We start from the raw sequence: 19,735 nt of genomic DNA, 5'->3' as shown, positions 1-19,735 counted from the left end.
ATTTTTTACATAGAGTGATAATGAGGCTTTACTAGTAGTCTAGAATAGACTATTAGTTATGTTTAGTTGTGACACTGTGTTTAGCTAATACCCTCTGTTCACACACCCTATATTTATTATTCAGGATATGTATAACATTGCCACTAAACTTTATAATAGGTCATCCTATTACTGTCTACAGTTCTCTCCTCGCTGCTATATATGAGGACTGCCAAGCTGTCTGCGGCCAAGACAGCAAGGGAGTAGTTAATGTACCCATCACTGGAGTTTTATCTGTAGCTTTATTTACTGAAGACATTATTCTTTGCAGGGCCTTTATAATTTTTTTTTCTTCTTTCTCTACTTGTTTTAACCTGATACATCAAGGGGTGATTATTTTGCCATCAGCTTGTCGTTTTTCTCTATCCCCACCTTGTTTTCAACATACATTTAGTTGCCATTTTTATTCTATTTATACATATGCAGAGGGTCTTAGATACATGTCTTCTCCTGCCTCCCTATTATAGTACAATGTTTTATAGGCTGACGGATTTAAGTGTGTTTAACCTATTCTCTACTTCAATAGCTCTCATACAGTATATGGTGTTTTGACCTTTTTGTTATCAAGGTTGGTTTTGTGTGTATGTGTTTTTCTTACCTTTCTTAAATTTAACCTGAGGAAGTTGGAGTTTGAGTCTAGGTTCCATGTATATTATAATCAGCCCTAAACCCCCCTTATTTTTACAGTCTTAAGATTTAATTTCTGTTCTCCCGCGGTAGTCATATATGGTATCAGAAATGTAGACATCTAAAGGTCGTGTTCTAAGACCTATTAGATATGTCCCTGAGTTAAGGCCTATCACTATCTATTCACTATATATATATTATTTTTTTATATAGATGACAAGAGTGACCCTTATTATTTCCTATTATCCCCCTACAGTAGTAATTAATCCTTCAGAGGTTCAAGAGTGACTGTTATGTTTTTCTATAGGTTCCATGTAATCATTTGTCAATGATATAACGTACTAAGCTAAGCAAAACTCAGTTATGTTATTCCCAATTAAACATATTTTTACTATTCGGGGTCCAAGAGTGGCCATCAATTAAAATGGGAAACAGTCAGATTAGAGTATAAAAAGAGGTTTAATATTTTCTTCAATGGTTGATTACCTATAGGCAGTTATGCTTATACCCAAGAATGTTGTACCTTATTATTAGGATATATTATACAAGATGTATATTATTGGAATTTCCCATCAATATGCTTAGCTACTCAATATACAGGGTATGATCTTGCTCAAGAATATTGTACCTTTTTGTTTAGATCATAGTTTGTATGTGGACACTACTGGAGCTATGTCAGCATAACAGTTCATTTTCTATGTCCATGAATACCATGTAACCTGCCTTTCGCGCATGTTTTATAACTTCAATAAAAAGTTTAAAAAAAATAAATATATAAACTTAAAAGGCACCCCATTCATACCTCCTCTTGTAGTTGAGCTGCCATGTTTACCCTAAAAATATAGCGTCCAAAAGACAGAGAGGGAGCAAGTGGGTGGAGTTGTAGTTGTTCAGTGGGAGTGGCCAGCATCAGTAGAGGGGAGTTGGGGCATGACTGTGGTTCCTGTGAAACATATATAGAGAGAGGACAGGGGAATGAGAGAAGAGCTCCCAAAACCATTAACAACCAGTATTGTGCAGTGTTCTCGCCAGGACCTTTTTAGCAGGTGCGCCACCCGACTGATTATACTGACCACTCGGCTAAATTGTTGGCCAATATTAAGCTAATATTAGTGAATATTAAAAATGTTCAATTTTAATTGCCCAAATTATCATTAAATACACTTGTTCAATTTTGCAATTTGTGCTTTGGATAGCAGAAAATATAAAACGGCCCCCATCCGGCTATTTCATAATGCCATCCAGCAGGCAAAATTTTCAGTGGAGAACACTGGTATGGTTAAAAGCTCTGCTAAACAATAATCTAAGTGTTTGCCCTGCAGCAGTGTTTCCCAATGGTAGCCAGCCTTAGTGTAAACGTGTGCTGGAAGTGTATGTGAAGGGCAGAAAAGATATGCGCACAGCAACTGTCTCTTTCCATAAGATTTGGACACTTTCCTTGGCACCAGGGCCTATTTTCTAGGTGCAGGAGCATGGGTTTCTGCAGTTCTGCATCAGAAATTGATGCATTGTTAAAGATCTGTATACAAAATAAATATTTTAAACTTATTTTAAAGTTGTCATTTTGTTCCAGGTGCACAGCTTTTGAATGAAAAGTCACTAGTGTTTATTTGATATAATTTGCTTAGACCAATTATCATCAGATATAAATGTGCTCCTGCACAAATTAAGCCATAACTGTGCAGCTTGGATGAGAGTCAGGGAGCTCAATTCCAAACAATGCACTACTACCTTGCTAATTGCAGTGCAAATACTATAATTTTCAGATTTAAATTACAGGAAAAGCAGGCTAAATTAATGAAAATAGTATCTATATATATCCACATTTAAAATTTATCCCTTGACTCCTAAGAATTTTTTTGTGACCGTCTTCTAAGCATTTCATTTGTCCCCTAAGTTTCAAATTTGTAAGTTGATTCCTGACTTAAAGCATCCCCCCACCCCCAGAAAATGATTCGTTTTTTGTGTGCATGCATCCTTCTGAATGTATATCTGTAGGCCAAGTAAATGCGCTTGTTATTTTTGCATGCTCCACCTATTTTAAAAATACTTAAAATTAAATCTGAAATTAACAAAAGTGTATTCTCAATTCTCAGCCCCCCCCCCATTAAAAATGTTAAAATATTTTTGTGGCCTCTTCTCTTACCCAGCTCTAACAAATTCTAATTATCTGTGGCACTGCCAGTTGCGGTGAGACACTGGCGTCCTTACCTAGTAAGCATCACTTTTACAACTGAATTACCACTTCCTGTATAGGGAGTCTTAAAGGGATACTAAACCCATTTTTTTTTTCTTTTATGATTCAGATAGCACATGCAATTTTAAGCAACTTTCTAATTTACTCCTATTATTTTTCTTCTTCTCTTGCTATCTTTATTTGAAAAGCAGGAATGTAAGCATAAGAGCCGGTCCATTTTTGTTTCAGCACTGGGTTGAGCTTGCTGATTGGTGGCTAAATGTAGCCACCAATCAGCAAGCGCTATCCATGGTGTTGAACCAAAAATAGGCCGGGTCCTTAGCTTAGATTCTTGCTTTTTCAAATAAAGATAGCAAGAGAATGAAGAAAAGAATATTAGTAGTAAATTAGAAAGTTGCTTAAAATTGCATGTGCTATCTGAATCATGAAAAAAAAATTTAGTATCCCTTTAAGTGTTTGTCATTACACTGTAATACATGTGTGAATTTTTAATATTTTCTGTTTAAAACTGTAATGTAATGTTTTTAACTGTTATGTCGTGCTGCTGCTGTCTTTTTATTGGAGTCTGTCTTTAGGCTACTGATGATACAGCATGAAAGAGATCAGCATAATATCTGAGCCACAGGACCATGGAGATTGTATGTATTTTAAAGTAAGATGATTAAACGTAATGGTATGGTGATATGTGATATTAAAGTGACATTAAACACTTTGAGATGGTAATATAAAATGATAAATTGTATATATAAAAACAACTCTGCAATATACTTTCAATATTTATTTTGTCCTCTTTGCCTTTAATTCCATTCTGAAATTGTGAGCTTTTCAGTTCCTGATAGAAATGGAAGTGCAGAACACTGTTTAAATCCAGCACAACCATTGGCTGCACACTCTAATGACCTATGTATAACTATCCCTAATTGGTCACAGCAGAGAAGGTAACACAAGTTACAACATGGCAGCTCCCAGTGTTTTATAGACACTAAAACTTTACTCTTATTTTGTCATTTTAAACAACTAATGAAACTTTAAAAAATACATCTACATGTTAGTCATGGACTAATCTTTTCTTTGAATGCATCATTCTATCTAGCATGCATTTAGTGTTTAATGTCCCTTTAATGTGTAAGTAATTTTTATTTATTTTTTCCTACAGAAAACGTGAAAAAGTCTGAAGTTGTATAACTAACAATACACATGAAAAGCAATCATGAGCTCTCCAGGATACGTGTTCTGCAAATGGAAGAAGCATTTTTGGCCAGCTAAGGTGGGCATTAAAGGGACATAGAAGCTAAAGTTAAGCTTTCATAATCCAGATAGACCATGCAATTTTAAGAGACTTTCCAGTTTATTTCTACTATCAAATTTACTTTGATCTATTAGTATTCTTTGTTGAAAAGCATATCTGAGTAGGCACAAGAGAAGCAGTACACTACTGTGAGCTAGCTGCTGGTTGGATGCTTCACATATATGCCTTTTGTCATTGGATCACCTGATGTGTCCAGCAAGATACCAGTAGTGCATTGCTTATCTGGAGCTGACTTTAAAGAGACAGTCAAAATTAAAATTCCATGATCCAGATGGACCATGCAGTTTTAAATGAGTTTGTAATTTACATCTATTATTTAATTTGCTTCATTCTCTTGGTATCCTATGTTGAAGAGCATACCTAATCAGGCAGAAGCAGCAATGCTTTCATGGTAGATAGCCGATTGGTGGGTGCACATATATATGCCTCTTGTTATAGGCTCAGCCAATATGTTCAGCTAGTGTTAAACAGAGTTACGTGCAAACAATAGTACAATAATAAACTACACAAAAACATTTAGATTTTTCATTTTGTACTTTTATGTCCCTTTAACCTACAGATCTGCCACACTAAGTAGAGAATTAACCACCACTAAAATGGTACATTAATCTATGAACCTAAAAAAATAAAATGTGATGGTACGTAAGAACTAAAAGGCCCATCAAGTCTACCCATATTACATGTTACTTATAAAGGATAGCTTTATGTGTGTCCCAGACAGTTTTGAAGTCTTTTACAGTCCTTGTGGTTATCGCCTCTTTTTGAAGTATATTCCATGAAAAAACTGCTTCCTCACCTTTTCTCCTGAACCTGCTACCCTCTAAAGTGAGATTGTGACTCCGTTTCCGTTTTTTTTTGTTTTTTTTGTGGAAAATGCTTTCAGCTTTCATTTTTTTATGTCCGTTCATATGTTTGAAGGTTCCTATCCTGTCACCTCTTTCCCTTCACCCCTCTAAACTATATACATTTTTATATTTTAGACTGTACCATTTTAGTAGCTTTCCTTTTGGACAGTTTCTGATTTATTTATATACTTCTGTAGATATGGTCTCCAGAACTGTACTCAATATTCCTGATGAGGCCTAACTAGTGATATGTAAAGTGGCATAAGAATATTGCTATTTCTGCTGCTAATACCTCTCCCATTGCAACCAACTATTCTACTGGCTGCACTGCTGCATTGTTTACCAAATTTTAAATTATCTGAAATAATTCCAATGTCTTTTTTAGTTAAAAAGACACTCAAGACAAAATACATTTTTATGATTCAGATAGAGCAGCAGTTTTAAGACACGTTCTAATTTACTTCCATTATCAAATTTGCACACTCTTTTTATATTCACACTTACTGGGGATCAAGATCCTACTGAGTATATACACAAGCTCACAGGCTATATACATATACTAGCTTGCGATTGGCTGATGTCTGTCACAGGATACAGGGGGGCGGGAAATGGAAGAAAAAATAAATTTGCCAGAAAATTTTAAGTTCAGACTAGGTGTTATTGCATTATTTTCATTGTGCACTTTTTAATTATGCAATTTTACTGCATTTAGTGGTCCTTTAAGTCAGTAATGTACCACTGAGACTGTATTTGACCTTTTGTGTTTTTGGATCCTATAATGCATCTTTTTGCTCTTGGTAGTATATTTTAGATCCCATTTATTTATGTGGTCCTCCAATTTTTTTATATAACTGCTCATTTGATCCACCGCTCTTGGACACATCAACTCTGTTACATATGTTTGTATCATCCGCAAACAAAACACACCTTCCCCTGGAGCCCACTTCTAATACCACTGATGAACATGTTAGGCCCAAGGACTTACCCTTGGGGAACACCACTAGTAACTGACCCCTCATTTGAATGTGCTCCATTAATTGAAACTCTCTGCCTTCTATACTTAAAGGTCCATAATAAACTTGGTGATGAGATATATATATATATATATATATATATATATATATATATATATATATATATATATATATATATATATATATATATATATATATATATATATATATATAAAAATAAAAATCCTTATAATTCATATAACCGTGTGTGTGTATATATGAGAGAGAGAGTGGTTTACAGGTGCAAAACAGTGCTTATAACTGAAAATTAATCAGTTAGCCTTCATGAGGTCAATAAATAAATAAATTAGTACAAGTTTATACAAAAATTATTAATACAAAAAATAATTATAATATAAAAAAGTCCAATGACTATAGTCCAAAGATAAAACAAATAAATGGCTAAAAAGTTCCCACCTGAAATGAATTAAATAAAGCAAACTCCAGGTAAGTTGGTGTGCCCACAGAGACCAATAATAGTAGATAGACTTCCTACTTACATGAAATTCCTCAATCAAAATGAGGTAAGTGCGCAGGTTGTTAAGTAGTTGGTTTTCTCTATTCGTTGGCTCCTTGTACGTGTGTATAGATCCACTCCTTTCAAAACCCCAGAAAGAAATTCTTCCTCCTTGTTTGTGCACTCAGATGGATCAAAATGCCATTTGGAATCTGTTTCTGATACCAATACGGAAGTGACTTCAAACTCTGTTACCAGGAAGCGTCCTATACACACATACAAGGAGCCAACAACTAGAGACAACCAACTACTTAACAACCTGTGTGGCACTTACCTCATTTTGATTGAGGTAATTTCTTGTAAGTAGGAAGTCTATCTACTATTATTGGTCTCTGTGGGCACACCAACTTACCTGGAGTTTGCTTTATTTAATTCATTTCACGTGGGAACTTTTTAGCCATTTATTTGTTTTATCTTTGGACTACAGTCATTGGACTTTTTTATATTAAAATTAATTTTTTGTATTAATTTTTGTATCAATTTGTATAAACTTGTACTAATTTATTTATTTGTTGACCTCATGAAGGCTAACTGATTAATTTTCAGTTATAATCACTGTTTTGCGCCTGTAAACCATTTTTTATTCCATTTCTTGTACAAATAGACTCTGTACTCTGGGTGGCAGGGGCTACTAGAGATACTTAGTCAGGTAATATAGGCGGCATCACAGAGCTTATTACTATATTATTTACAAAAGAACTTACACTATCCTCAAGACGCTGTTTTTATATATATATATTCTCAAAATAACAAGAGTATTGCATTGAGCAATGTTTTTTTTTTTTTTTTTTTTTTTTTATTGGACTAACTATACATTTATAAGTTGACAAGCTTTCGGAAGAGTTCCTTCCTTTCTCAAGTTTGAAGCAATACTGACCAATTCAATGGAATTTACAGATTCTGTCTTCTTAGCTATTCTGTGTTTTAAGATATAAAGTACAGGGAGAGGAGGAGGTGTCGTAAAAATCATGAGGGGGGGGGGGGCCTTAGGTAACAGGCAGACAATGTCCAGTGTAGGAGAACAGACAGGGGAAATATATAGCTTTACATAGAAGATATACTGACAACCACTATATATCAACATTGAATCAATATCTATAAAGATGTGAAATTGTATATACAGGGGGAATACAAAAGTTAAAAAAAAGACAAAAGTGTGGACATAGGCTTACCTGTAATTGACTAAATGAAAGTACATTACAAAAATTTTTGATAATGTGTTATCTGTTTTTTCTTTTCATACAGGGAGTCTGCAAGAGGACATTACTCTTTCAGATAGTAAGGCTTCTGCTCCTCAGTCTGCTACACAGGCAGCTATCTCTCCTGAGTCTAGTGTGGAGTGGTCGCTGGTAACTTCTGAGGTTAAATTCTCAGTTTCGGACAGTATAATTCCTTCATCTAATGCTGAAGTGGTACCTTTCAGATGTATGCTTACACACCTCGTATATTGTTAAGGGAGGTTATAGCTTCTAGGACGACATTGATAATCTGTCATTGTCCACCTTTAAAGGTTTTATATCTTTTTTTCCATGATGTTCCTTTCATGAGGAAGTGTTTTTTCGTGCCTTGGATTTTTTCAAGGGAATAAGAGATGCTGAGATTGTCCATGTCTCTCGTCATGTAAAGGATTTCCTGTCATAGACTCCTTTTAAGAGGCACGGTGCCTTTAGTAGTTCCTACCATGGCTCAGAGATCTTTGATTTCTATGGAGCTGATCCTTTCGGATCCATGGATAAGGAGGGCTGATATCTTGGTCAGCTGAGAAGCCTACCTGTGGCTTAGTGGTATAGTTATACCTCATGTCCCTGTTACAGGTCCGGTGGTTTTTTTTTTTTTTTTTTTTTTTTTAATTTTTTTATTATGCTTCCTGCAAATACGAGGTACTGGGTTTTCTTTTTCAAGGATTTATACGGGTGGGACCTGGTCTGACAGAATTATCCTCTGACCTCACGGGGCAGAAAAACGTTTTTTTCTACCACTAGTCAAGAGAATAGGTCTTTTGGAAAGTTGCTTTTTCCTCTGTCTGAAGGTAACGTCTGTTGGAAGCCAACCAAACTTAGTTCAATCTAGATATCCCTTCCAGGGGCTAGTGCATCTTCAATTCAGGTATGTTTAGAGACATCCTTGATCTAGGTCCAGGATCTTCCTCTCTGGGAGTGATTTCCCTATCCCAGTCTGGGAACAGAATCTTTGTATTTTCCAATGGTTTCTCAGGTTCTGGCCATCAGTCGTACCTTTTCTCTTTCAAGAGATTTTGGCTAATCTTCTTTCGCATGGATGGGAAATGAATCAGGAGATGAACTTCTTTAGTTCATCTACAAGTGTGCATTTGTTGAGGACCTTAATTTATCTCTCTCTAGGAGAAGATTTTTAAAAGAGGTCAGATAATCAAGGTTTTCTTCCCTTCCTCTCTCTGCTGTCTTCGGTCCAGTCAACAGCAAGCTCTATGTTCCGGTTGATAACTCGACCAGCTGGCATTCTGAGGGTTGCGTTTTTTAATCCAGCTGCAGTTGATTTCGAAGTTGAACAGATAGCTCAGCCTGCTAGCACTATTGCTGAGCCCTGTAGCAACCTAAGGGTTGTAGGTTCGATCCCCGGCGAGGTCCACTAAGTTTTTCATCCGTCAGAGGTTGATAAAGTGAGCAGAGCCTTGAGACCCTTTTGGGTGATGAACTGCGCTTTTCAAGAGTATAACCCATTTTTCTTCACGCTCAGTGACTATGTATGGAGGGAATTGGTCTAGTCATCATTCTCTTTTTTTTTTTTTGCTTTTACCATGTAATTGAGATCTTTCGAATCTATCGTAGGAGGTAGATCTAGATTTGTCATCAAAAGTTTTTTCCTTGGGTCTCAGTCTTAGGAGCGTGCTGCTGGAGACATTTCTGGGTGATGTGATCAGACGCCAGCCTACTGGGCTGGGAAGCAGTCTTGTACCTTTTAAGGCATGGAAGTGTCTGCATCCTCTTTAACATTTTGGAGTTGAGATTTGCATTGTTCTGAGGCTTTGGCCTTAGTTGGCTTATCTAGGTCCAGTCGGATTAGGTCTCCTCAGTGGCTTACGTCAGGGACTGTGCTGTCTAAAGCACTGTATTAAAACTTCAGTCCCCTTGGAGGTGTGGGCTCGGTTCCCTCCACTCCAGTATCCGGTTAACTTTGCAGTGCTTGGATATTATTTATTCCTGATTGACTTGGAGTTCCTTATTCATAGGTGTGATTTGAATTGTCTGTGAGCGGGAGCTCATGATTTTTGTTTAACTTTTTTCAGGGGTGGACATCTGGGAATTGGATTTCCGTACACACAGTTTTTTTTTTTCTTCCGGGGAGTGGGACTCTCCATCTGGAGGTGCTTTCAGGGGAAACCCTTACATGGGGGGGTTCCCCAAATGGGATTTTGAGACTTTTCGGCAGTTGCCAGGTGTCCAGGATATGGTTCAAGATCTAGTGATCTGTAGACCGTTCTGATAGATGTTTGGTGAATTAAGTGGGCAGACTTGACTAAGTTTTCGTCTATCTCTCCTTAGAGATTTTTTCTGAGCAAGGACCTTCTAATTGAGGGTCTGTCCCTTCTTATATATTTCTTTCTCAGAAGCTGTCTGCTTGGAGATTGAATTCTTGATTCTAGTCAAGCGTGGAATTTCAAATTGGTCACTGAAACCATAGTTCAGGCTCGTATGCCTGTCTCTTTAAGAATTTACCATAAAATGTGGAGTTTATCTAAAGGATATTTCTTTCTAATGACACGGTGAGTCCACGGATCATCTTAATTACTGTTGGGAATATCACTCCTGACCAGCAGAAGAAGGCAAAGAGCCCCATGGCAAAGCTGTCGAGTATCACTCCCCTACCCACAACCCCCAGTCATTCTCTTTGCCTGTGCAAGGAGGTGGTAAAGTTTTTTTATTTTTTAGGTGTCTGAAGATTCTTCAATCAAGAGTTTATTTTCAAAGCAGAGCTGGCTGTTCTGTTTTTTTTCTACGGTCTAGCTGTGTTCTACATCGGTCTCTTCAGTAGAGCTGTGGTGGCTTTTGAGCATTTGGAAACCGGTGGGGGTTCTCTTTCTCACTGTGCCTTCCATATCTGGTGCTGCCTTATCCTGTATGCCTGATTAGGATTAGTCAGACTTTTTGTTCGACGGGTCTATGGGGGGAGGAAGCCTTTCCATATCTGTGTGCTGCCGGGCAGATTGGTCTAAGGTAAGTGCCTATTTATTTATTTTTTTCTTTATTGTCAGAAGAAAAGGTTATGGCACTTCTCTGCGAATTGGGACTGTTAATCCAAGTGTTTTTTTTTTATTAATGGCAGTATGTTGGGCACTGTGTGACACTTTTGGAGGAGAGGCTCTTAGTTTAGCCGCAGTGTTTGCTGCGTGTGTTTGTTTTTTAGCTTTTTCTTGCATAGTTATGGCGGCCTGTCTTTCTTACACGCCCACGAATAGGAGGGGCGGTTTGCTGAGGCGGCAATTAAGTTGCACACTTTTCCAGAGCTCTGCTTGTGTTCCGGTCTGTTTGGAGGTTGCTTGTGGCGTTGCCGGTTAAAACGCCTTGGGATTTTTTCTTTGCGCTGAAGTTTTTTTGAGTCCGGAACGTTTGGGTATCATTCCGGTTTTGCAGGAGGTCAGGTAGGCTCCCAGCAGGGTCTGTGAAGGGTCAGAGGCTGCCTGGAGGGTTTAATTCTTTTCTGTTTAACTTTTTTTTTTTTGCTTCAAAAGGCAAACAGGTTTTTTTGCAGTTAAAAAGTTGTCCTTTTAAAATTTAAAGGGCCAGTAACGTTGGTTTTTTATTTTTGGTAAGCCAATTTGATTTATTTTTGTGAAAGATGGATCAAAAGGCTTTGCAAGAGGTTACATGTAGCTTATGCTTTGATTCTAATGTGGAACCTCCAATCCCTTTTTGTTCAGCATGTATTGATAGGACATTACATTATAAGGATAGACTTTTTGAATCTGAGCCATCAGCTAAGGCGGATGCTGTTCAGGGGTCTCCTGTCCAGGATATGCCGCAGCTTTCTCCTCAAACGTGCCATCCTGTAGTGTCTACTCATGCAGTGCCCAATGTTTTCATCTGTTACTCCATTTGGGGTTTCCTTGCAGGACATTGCTACCCAGATATCCTCTGCGGTAACTGGTGCTCTGGGGGCTTTTCCTATGTTACAGGGGAAGCGTAAAAGGAGATATAAGGATTCGGGGAGTAAGGTGTCTGAATCAGATGTGGGTATGTTGAATAGTTTTTCTTATAGATCTGAGGGGGAGGACTCTTCGGTAGCATCTGAGGTGGAAATCTCTGACTCAGTATAGTTCCTTCCGCTGATGCTGAAGTGGTAACTTTCATGTTTAAGCTTGAGCACCTCCGGGTGCTGCTCAAGGAAGTTTTAGCTACTTTGGATTACTCTGATGCCACGGTTGTAGACACTCCTACATTTTTTTGTAATTTAGTATTTTGATGTTCCTTAAGCGGTAGAGGTTTTTCCTGTTCCAGATCGTGCTTCTGAGATTATTGCACAAGAGTGGGAGAAGCCTGGGATTCCTTTTTCCCCTTCTCCTGATTTGGCAGACGGTTCTTAAGGTGGAAGGAGCTATTTCCACTATAGCTAAGAGGACTACTATTCCCATAGAGGATAGCTGTTCTTTTAGGGATCCTATGGATAAGAAGTTGGAGGCTTTGCTTAAAAAGATGTATGTTCACCAGGGGTTGCAATGGCAGCGTGCGGTGTGTATTGCTACTGTCACTAGTGCGGCAGCATATTGGTTTGATGCGTTGTCTGATTCTATTCAGGCAGATACGCCTCTTGAGGAAATTTTGGATAGGATTAGGGCTCTTAAATTGGCTAATTCCTTTATCACGGATGCCTCTTTGCAGGTCATCAAGCTGGGAGCAAAGATTTCTGGCTTTGTTGTTTTGGTTCTCAGGGCTTTGTGGTTGAAGTCTTGGTCTGTGGATGTGTCTTATAAGTCTAAGCTTTTGTCTATTCCTTACAGGGTAAAACCTTGTTTGGGCCGGGCCTAGCTGAGATTATTTCAGATATTACGGGAGGAAAGGGTCATTCCCTTCCCCAGGATAAGAGAAATAAGTTGAAGGGTCGTCAGAGTAATTTTCGTTCCTTTTGTAACTTTGCAGGTAAGCCTTCCCCCTCTTCTTCCAAGCAGGAACAGCCCAGGTCCTCCTGGAAGTCCAATCATCATTCTTAGAGCAAGGGGAAGCAATCTAAGAAGCTTGTCTCTGACTCAAAGTCGGCATGAAGAATCTGCCCCTGGTCCGGGAGCAGATCTTGTGGGGGGCAGACTTTCCTTTCTTTCATGTAATTAGCAAGAGTCCATGAGCTAGTGACGTATGGGATATACATTCCTACAAGGAGGGGCAAAGTTTCCCAAACCTCAAAATGCCTATAAATACACCCCTCACCACACCCACAAATCAGTTTTACAAACTTTGCCTCCTGTGGAGGTGGTGAAGTAAGTTTGTGCTAGATTTTACGTTGATATGCGCTCCGCAGCAGGTTGGAGCCCGGTTTTCCTCTCAGCGTGCAGTGAATGTCAGAGGGATGTGAAGAGAGTATTGCCTATTTGAATTCAATGATCTCCTTCTACGGGGTCTATTTCATAGGTTCTCTGTTATCGGTCGTAGAGATTCATCTCTTACCTCCCTTTTCAGATCGACGATATACTCTTATATATACCATTACCTCTACTGATTCTCGTTTCAGTACTGGTTTGGCTTTCTACTACATGTAGATGAGTGTCCTGGGGTAAGTAAGTCTTATTTTCTGTGACAATCTAAGCTATGGTTGGGCACTTTTATATAAAGTTCTAAATATATGTGTTTAAACATTTATTTGCCTTTATTCAGGATGTTCAACGTTCCTTATTTCAGACAGTCAGTTTCATATTTGGGATAATGCATATGAATAAATCATTTTTTTCTTACCTTAAAATTTGACTTTTTTCCTGTGGGCTGTTAGGCTCACGGGGGCTGAAAATGTTTCATTTTTATTTATTTTTTTCAGTCACCAAACGTTACATCCGGGCGAATGGTCCCTTCACCCAGAGGTATTTCTTCAGATTGTTCAAATGTGGGGACTTCCAGAAATAGATCTGATGGCTTCTCATCTAAACAAGAAGCTTCCCAGGTTTCTGTCCAGATCCAGGGATCCTCAGGCGGAGGCAGTGGATGCATTGTCACTTCCTTGGAAGTATCATCCTGCCTATATCTTTCCACCTCTAGTTCTTCTTCCAAGAGTAATTTCCAAGATTCTAAGGGGTGTTCGTCTGTTCTGCTGGTGGCTCCAGCATGGCCTCACTGGTTTTGGTATGCGGATCTTGTCCGAATGGCCACTTGCCAACCGTGGACTCTTCCGTTAAGACCAGAACTTCTATCACAAGGTCCTTTTTTCCATCAGGATCTCAAATCCTTAAATTTGAAGGTATAGAGATTGAACGCTTGATTCTCAGTCATAGAGGTTTCTCTGACTCTCTGATTAATACTATGTTACAGGCTCGTAAATCTGTATCTAGGAAGATATATTATCGAGTCTGGAAGGTTTACATTTCTTGGTGTTTTTCTCATAATTTTTCTTGGCATTCTTTTAGAATTCCTAGAATTTTACAGTTTCTTCAGGATGGTTTGGATAAAGGTTTGTCTGCAAGTTCCTTGAAAGGACAAATCTCTGCTCTTTCTGTTCTTTTTCACAGAAAGATTACTAGTCTTCCTGTTATTCATTGTTTTGTACAAGCTTTGGTTCGTATAAAACCTGTTTTTAAGTCAATTTCTCCTCCTTGGAGTTTGAATTTGGTTCTGGGGGCTCTTCAAGCTCCTCCGTTTGAACTTATGCATTCGCTGGACATTAAATTACTTTCTTGGAAAGTTTTTTGTTTCTTTTGGCCATCTCTTCTGCTAGAAGAGTTTCTGATTTATCTGCTCTTTCTTGTGAGTCTCCTTTTCTGTTTTTTCATCAGGATAAGGCGGTGTTGCGAACTTCTTTTCAATTTTTACCTAAGGTTGTGAATTCTAACAACATTAGTAGAGAAATTGTGGTTCCTTCATTGTGTCCTAAGGAAAGAGATCGTTGCATTCTTTGGATGTAGTTAGAGCTTTGAAATATTATGTTGAAGCTACTTAAAATTTCCGAAAGACTTCTAGTCTATTTGTTATCTTTTCCGGTTCTAGGAAAGGTCAGAAGGCCTCTGCCATTTCTTTGGCGTCTTGGTTGAAGTCTTTGATTCATCATGCTTATGTCGAGTCGGGTAAAAACTCCGCCTCAAAGGATTACAGCTCATTCTACTAGGTCAGTTTCTACTTCCTGGGCATTTAGGAATGAAGCTTCGGTTGATCAGATTTGCAAAGCAGCAACTTGGTCTTCTTTGCATACTTTTACTAAATTCTACCTTTTTGATGTGTTTTCTTCTTCTGAAGCAGTTTTTGGTAGAAAAGTACTTCAGGCAGCTGTTTCAGTATGATTCTTCTGCTTATAATTTCAGTTTTTTTCATTATAAGATTTAAACTTTATTTTGGGTGTGGATTATTTTCAGCGGAATTGGCTGTCTTTATTTTATCCCTCCCTCTCTAGTGACTCTTGCGTGGAAGATCCACATCTTGGGTATTCATTATCCCATACGTCACTAGCTCATGGACTCTTGCTAATTACATGAAAGAAAACATAATTTATGTAAGAACTTACCTGATAAATTCATTTCTTTCATATTAGCAAGAGTCCATGAGGTCCACCCTTTTTTGTGGTGGTTATGATTTTTTTGTATAAAGCACAATTATTCCAATTCCTTATTTTTTATGCTTTCGCACTTTTGTCTTATCACCCCACTTCTTGGCTATGCGTTAAACTGATTTGTGGGTGTGGCGAGGGGTGTATTTATAGGCATTTTGAGGTTTGGGAAACTTTGCCCCTCCTGGTAGGAATGTATATCCCATACGTCACTAGCTCATGGACTCTTGCTAATATGAAAGAAATGAATTTATCAGGTAAGTTCTTACATAAATTATGTTTCTCCAACATAGGTGTGTCCGGTCCACGGCGTCATCCTTACTTGTGGGATATTCTCTTCCCCAACAGGAAATGGCAAAGAGCCCAGCAAAGCTGGTCACATGATCCCTCCTAGGCTCCGCCTACCCCAGTCATTCTCTTTGCCGTTGTACAGGCAACATCTCCACGGAGATGGCTTAGAGTTTTTTAGTGTTTAACTGTAGTTTTTCATTATTCAATCAAGAGTTTGTTATTTTCAAATAGTGCTGGTACGTACTATTTACTCAGAAACAGAAAAGAGATGAAGAATTCTGTTTGTATGAGGAAAATGATTTTAGCAACCGTAACTAAAATCCATGGCTGTTCCACACAGGACTGTTGAGAGCAATTAACTTCAGTTGGGGGAACAGAGTGCAGTCTCTTACTGCTTGAGGTATGACACATTCTAACAAGACGATGTAATGCTGGAAGCTGTCATTTTCCCTATGGGATCCGGTAAGCCATGTTTATTACGATTGTAAATAAGGGCTTCACAAGGGCTTATTTAAACTGTAGACCTTTTCTGGGCTAAATCGATTGATTATTAACACATATTTAGCCTTGAGGAATCATTTTATCTGGGTATTTTGATATAATAATATCGGCAGGCACTGTTTTAGACACCTTATTCTTTAGGGGCTTTCCCAAAGCATAGGCAGAGTCTCATTTTCGCGCCGGTGTTGCGCACTTGTTTTTGAGAGGCATGGCATGCAGTCGCATGTGAGAGGAGCTCTGATACTTATAAAGGACTTCTGAAGGCGTCATTTGGTATCGTATTCCCCTTTGGGTTTGGTTGGGTCTCAGCAAAGCAGATACCAGGGACTGTAAAGGGGTTAAAGCTTAAAACGGCTCCGGTTCCGTTATTTTAAGGGTTAAAGCTTCCAAAATTGGTGTGCAATATTTTCAAAGCTTTAAGACGCTGTGGTGAAAATTTGGTGAATTTTGAACAATTCCTTCATGTTTTTTCGCAATTGCAGTAATAAAGTGTGTTCAGTTTAAAATTTAAAGTGACAGTAACGGTTTTATTTTAAAACGTTTTTTGTACTTTCTGATCAAGTTTATGCCTGTTTAACATGTCTGAGCTACCAGATAGACTGTGTTCTGAATGTGGGGAAGCCAGAATTCCTATTCATTTAAATAAATGTGATTTATGTGATAATGACAATGATGCCCAAGATGATTCCTCAAGTGAGGGGAGTAAGCATGGTACTGCATCATTCCCTCCTTCGTCTACACGAGTCTTGCCCACTCAGGAGGCCCCTAGTACATCTAGCGCGCCAATACTCCTTACTATGCAACAATTAACGGCTGTAATGGATAATTCTGTCAAAAACATTTTAGCCAAAATGAACCCTTGTCAGCGTAAGCGTGGCTGCTCTGTTTTAGTTACTGAAGAGCATGACGACGCTGATATTAATATCTCTGAAGGGCCCCTAACCCAATCTGAGGGGGCCAGGGAGGTTTTGTCTGAGGGAGAAATTACTGATTTAGGGAACATTTCTCAGCAGGCTGAATCTGATGTGATTACATTTAAATTTAAATTGGAACATCTCCGCATTTTGCTTACGGAGGTATTATCCACTCTGGATGATTGTGAAAATTTAGTCATCCCAGAGAAACTATGTAAAATGGACAAGTTCTTAGAGGTGCCGGGGCTCCCAGAAGCTTTTCCTATACCCAAGCGGGTGGCGGACATTGTTAATAAAGAATGGGAAAGGCCCGGTATTCCTTTCGTCCCTCCCCCCATATTTAAAAAATTGTTTCCTATGGTCGACCCTAGAAAGGACTTATGGCAGTCAGTCCCCAAGGTCGAGGGAGCGGTTTCTACTTTAAACAAACGCACCACTATTCCCATAGAGGATAGTTGTGCTTTCAAAGATCCTATGGATAAAAAATTAGAAGGTTTGCTTAAAAAGATGTTTGTTCAGCAGGGTTACCTTCTACAACCCATTTCATGCATTGTCCCTGTCACTACTGCCGCATATTTCTGGTTTGATGAACTGCTTAAGGTGCTCGATAGTGACTCTCCTCCTTATGAGGAGATTATGGACAGAATCAATGCTCTCAAATTGGCTAATTCTTTCACTCTAGACGCCTCTTTGCAATTGGCTAAGTTAGCGGCTAAGAACTCTGGGTTTGCTATTGTGGCGCGCAGAGCGCTTTGGTTGAAATCTTGGTCGGCTGATGCGTCTTCCAAGAACAAGCTACTAAACATTCCTTTCAAGGGGAAAACGTTGTTTGGTCCTGACTTGAAAGAGATTATCTCTGATATCACTGGGGGTAAGGGCCACGCCCTTCCTCAGGATCGGCCTTTCAAGGCAAAAAATAGACCTAATTTTCGTCCCTTTCGTAAAAACGGACCAGCCCAAGGTGCTACGTCCTCTAAGCAAGAGGGTAATTCTTCTCAGGCCAAGCCAGCTTGGAGACCAATGCAAGGCTGGAACAAGGGAAAGCAGGCCAAGAAACCTGCCACTGCTACCAAGACAGCATGAAATATTGGCCCCCGATCCGGGACCGGATCTGGTGGGGGGCAGACTCTCTCTCTTCGCTCAGGCTTGGGCAAGAGATGTTCTGGATCCTTGGGCGCTAGAAATAGTCTCCCAGGGTTATCTTCTGGAATTCAAGGGACTTCCCCCAAGGGGGAGGTTCCACAGGTCGCAGTTGTCTTCAGACCACATAAAAAGACAGGCGTTCTTACATTGTGTAGAAGACCTGTTAAAAATGGGAGTGATTCATCCTGTTCCATTAAGAGAACAAGGGATGGGGTTCTACTCCAATCTGTTCATAGTTCCCAAAAAAGAGGGAACGTTCAGACCAATCCTAGATCTCAAGATCTTAAACAAATTTCTCAAGGTCCCATCGTTCAAGATGGAAACCATTCGAACTATTCTTCCTTCCATCCAGGAAGGTCAATTCATGACCACGGTGGATTTAAAGGATGCGTATCTACATATTCCTATCCACAAGGAACATCATCGGTTCCTAAGGTTTGCATTCCTGGACAAACATTACCAGTTCGTGGCGCTTCCTTTCGGATTAGCCACTGCTCCAAGGATTTTCACAAAGGTACTAGGGTCCCTTCTAGCGGTGCTAAGACCAAGGGGCATTGCAGTAGTACCTTACCTGGACGACATTCTGATTCAAGCGTCGTCCCTTCCTCAAGCAAAGGCTCACACGGACATTGTCCTGGCCTTTCTCAGATCTCACGGCTGGAAAGTGAACGTGGAAAAGAGTTCTCTATCCCCGTCAACAAGGGTTCCCTTCTTGGGAACAATTATAGACTCCTTAGAAATGAGGATCTTTCTAACAGAGGCCAGAAAAACAAAGCTTCTGGACTCTTGTCGGATACTTCATTCCGTTCCTCTTCCTTCCATAGCTCAGTGCATGGAAGTGATCGGGTTGATGGTGGCGGCGATGGACATAGTTCCTTTTGCGCGCATTCATCTAAGACCATTACAACTGTGCATGCTCAGTCAGTGGAATGGGGACTATACAGACTTGTCTCCGAAGATACAAGTAAATCAGAAGACCAGAGACTCACTCCGTTGGTGGCTGTCCCTGGACAATCTGTCTCAAGGGATGATGTTCCACAGACCAGAGTGGGTCATTGTCACGACCGACGCCAGTCTGATAGGCTGGGGCGCGGTCTGGGGATCCCTGAAAGCTCAGGGTCTTTGGTCTCGGGAAGAATCTCTTCTACCGATAAATATTCTGGAACTGAGAGCGATATTCAATGCGCTCCAGGCCTGGCCCCAGCTTGCGAGGACCAGGTTCATTCGGTTTCAATCAGACAACATGACGACTGTTGCGTACATCAACCATCAGGGGGGAACAAGGAGTTCCCTAGCGATGGAAGAAGTAACCAAAATTATTCTTTGGGCGGAGTCTCACTCCTGCCACCTGTCTGCTATCCACATCCCAGGAGTGGAAAATTGGGAAGCGGATTTTCTGAGTCGTCAGACATTGCATCCGGGGGAGTGGGAACTCCATCCGGAAATCTTTGCCCAAGTCACTCACCTGTGGGGCATTCCAGACATGGATCTGATGGCCTCTCGTCAGAACTTCAAAGTTCCTTGCTACGGGGCCAGATCCAGGGATCCGAAGGCGGCTCTAGTGGATGCACTAGTAGCACCTTGGACCTTCAAACTAGCTTATGTGTTCCCGCCATTTCCTCTCATC

The 19,735-nt window shown here is 39.6% G+C and overlaps 1 protein-coding gene across 6 annotated transcripts in view; it reads left to right on the top strand.

Annotated features, from left to right (window-relative positions):
* The window catches only part of PWWP3A (PWWP domain containing 3A, DNA repair factor), a 331,791-nt gene that overhangs the window by 45,756 nt on the left and 266,300 nt on the right, over positions 1-19,735 (top strand). For 2 of the 6 annotated variants that reach the window (XM_053702788.1, XM_053702787.1), the window contains exons 2-3: positions 3,439-3,515; positions 4,020-4,130. In XM_053702788.1, coding sequence (XP_053558763.1) covers positions 4,074-4,130 — 57 coding nt within the window. In that variant the 5' untranslated portion in view covers positions 3,439-3,515; positions 4,020-4,073. Of the gene's footprint in view, positions 1-3,283; positions 3,516-4,019; positions 4,131-19,735 lie in introns of those variants that run through there. The other 4 variants (XM_053702791.1, XM_053702792.1, XM_053702793.1 and 1 more) reach the window with 3 other exon arrangements.

This window comes from Bombina bombina, chromosome 2 (assembly GCF_027579735.1).
Source record: "Bombina bombina isolate aBomBom1 chromosome 2, aBomBom1.pri, whole genome shotgun sequence".
Taxonomy (NCBI): Eukaryota; Metazoa; Chordata; class Amphibia; order Anura; family Bombinatoridae; genus Bombina; species Bombina bombina.
Note: the sequence above shows the minus strand (reverse complement) of the source record. Positions and strands in the feature narration are given on the sequence as shown.